The sequence below is a fragment of the Lactuca virosa genome, chromosome 3, assembly GCF_052849685.1.
Source record: "Lactuca virosa cultivar CGN04683 chromosome 3, Lactuca_virosa_CGN04683_v6, whole genome shotgun sequence".
NCBI lineage: Eukaryota > Viridiplantae > Streptophyta > Magnoliopsida > Asterales > Asteraceae > Lactuca > Lactuca virosa.
The window spans coordinates 83468167-83469823 of NC_136428.1; the positions used below are offsets into that span (position 1 = coordinate 83468167).

Below are 1657 nucleotides of genomic sequence, written 5' to 3' on the forward strand. Positions count from 1 at the left end.
GTTTAGAACTATGTTTTGTCTTAAAAATAAGATGTTTAATTGTCATGGATTGAAACAGGTGCCACTATGAAAAAAAACTACCGTTAGCGGACATGTGTATCAGTGTATGTATATATTTGTATTTGTATAGTTAGGCCCACTATCCTTTACATGTATTTGTATGTATCGGCCCATGACCATCATCGTATATATTCTTATTTGTAATGCCTATTATGGAAAATATTCGACTTAGCAACTACTATAAGAATTTCATAATTTTTACTCTAAAAGGTACCAATTTCTTTTAGAAATATGCACATCTGAGGGCTGGTCCAGTCCTTGATGCATTATCGGTGATGCTATACCCATCTATTGGTATTGGTCTCATGGACAGTGAAAGTGGTATAATAATGTTCCATTAAAATTCCCATGGCATGCAAACTTTGAAGATGCACAACTGCAAGTGGAAATAACCATACAAAGATGCCCAAAACACAACTGGAAATAACCATAAAGATGGCCAAAACATGCTGAACTTCCATTTATAAATGCTTCACCATTGGTTGTTCAACTACTAGAGGGGACAACAAGCTAGCTATAGGCTCACAATAAAAAAAAACATGGCTAAAATAGGTAAGTTAGTTCGTGAAGTTGAAATCAAAAGTGATATTAACTTGGTCTATGAAATCTACAAGCACAAACCAAACAACTCTGCTGTCATCGCCCCTGATAAGGTTCAAGGTTGTGATTTAGTTTCTGGTCAATGGGGTGCTCCTGGATCTGTCATTCTCTGGCGCTTCATCCATGATAAACTATTTCATCTATGATAATTCAACATGAAAATTTGTTCTATGTGTGATCGACACACACACACAGATATATATATATATATATATATATATATATATATATATATATATATATATATATATATATATATATATATATATATATATATATATATATGTGTGTGTGTGTGTGTATTTATTTATGTATATATGTATGTACACACTAATTATGGTTTTTCCCTAGATGGAAAAGTGGAAAGTGCAAAAGAAATGGTTGAAGAAGTTGATGATGAATTACACAAAATTGTGTTCAAGGTGATTGAAGGAGGCGTGTTGGAGGTGTATAATCCCATAATCCTTACGGTTAATATTGAAGATATGGGGCATAAGAAGTTAGTTATTTGGACTATGGAATTCGAGAAGGCGAATGCAAATATACCCGATCCAACACCATATTTAGACTTGCTTTGTGCTGTGGTGGGAGATATGGATGCTTATTTTCTCAAGCGGCCATTATGGTAACAATAAAATGAAGTTATTGTCAAATAAAAAAAATATAGCCGATATATTTGTGATGAATATTGCATGGTTTCTTGTCAAGATATGTATTTTTATTGTAAACTAGCATAGGTTGTGATTCGAGAACTTTTTTTAATTGCATGTTATAATTGTTGTAATTACTAGTATTTCAAGTGGAGAAACCAAGTAATGAAATGAAATAATGAAATCCATGTCTAACGGATGAAACCTAGAATGCATTAGGTTCTAAAGTTTTAGTTGTCTTTTGTTCGTTGTATTTTGTGGGATTTTATAGGAATCAAAATTGAATTCCGACAAATTCCCACATTTAGATGCTAAAATACATTTAAAAAGATAATCCAAAGAAATTC

General features: G+C 32.2%; 1 protein-coding gene across 2 annotated transcripts; it reads left to right on the forward strand.

Annotated features, from left to right (window-relative positions):
- The first annotated feature begins 450 nt into the window (after positions 1 to 450).
- LOC145166102 (kirola-like) lies at positions 451 to 1444 on the forward strand. Of its 2 annotated transcripts, none has more exons than XM_079085030.1 (2): positions 451 to 720; positions 1012 to 1444. In XM_079085030.1, exons 1-2 carry the CDS (start codon positions 600 to 602, stop codon positions 1287 to 1289), a joined length of 399 nt encoding a protein of 132 aa, XP_078941156.1. In that variant the 5' UTR covers positions 451 to 599; the 3' UTR covers positions 1290 to 1444. The 2 variants fall into 2 exon arrangements, with proteins under 2 accessions (XP_078941156.1, XP_078941157.1); XM_079085031.1 differs by having other exon boundaries at positions 452 to 612.
- Positions 1445 to 1657: the final 213 nt, after the last annotated feature.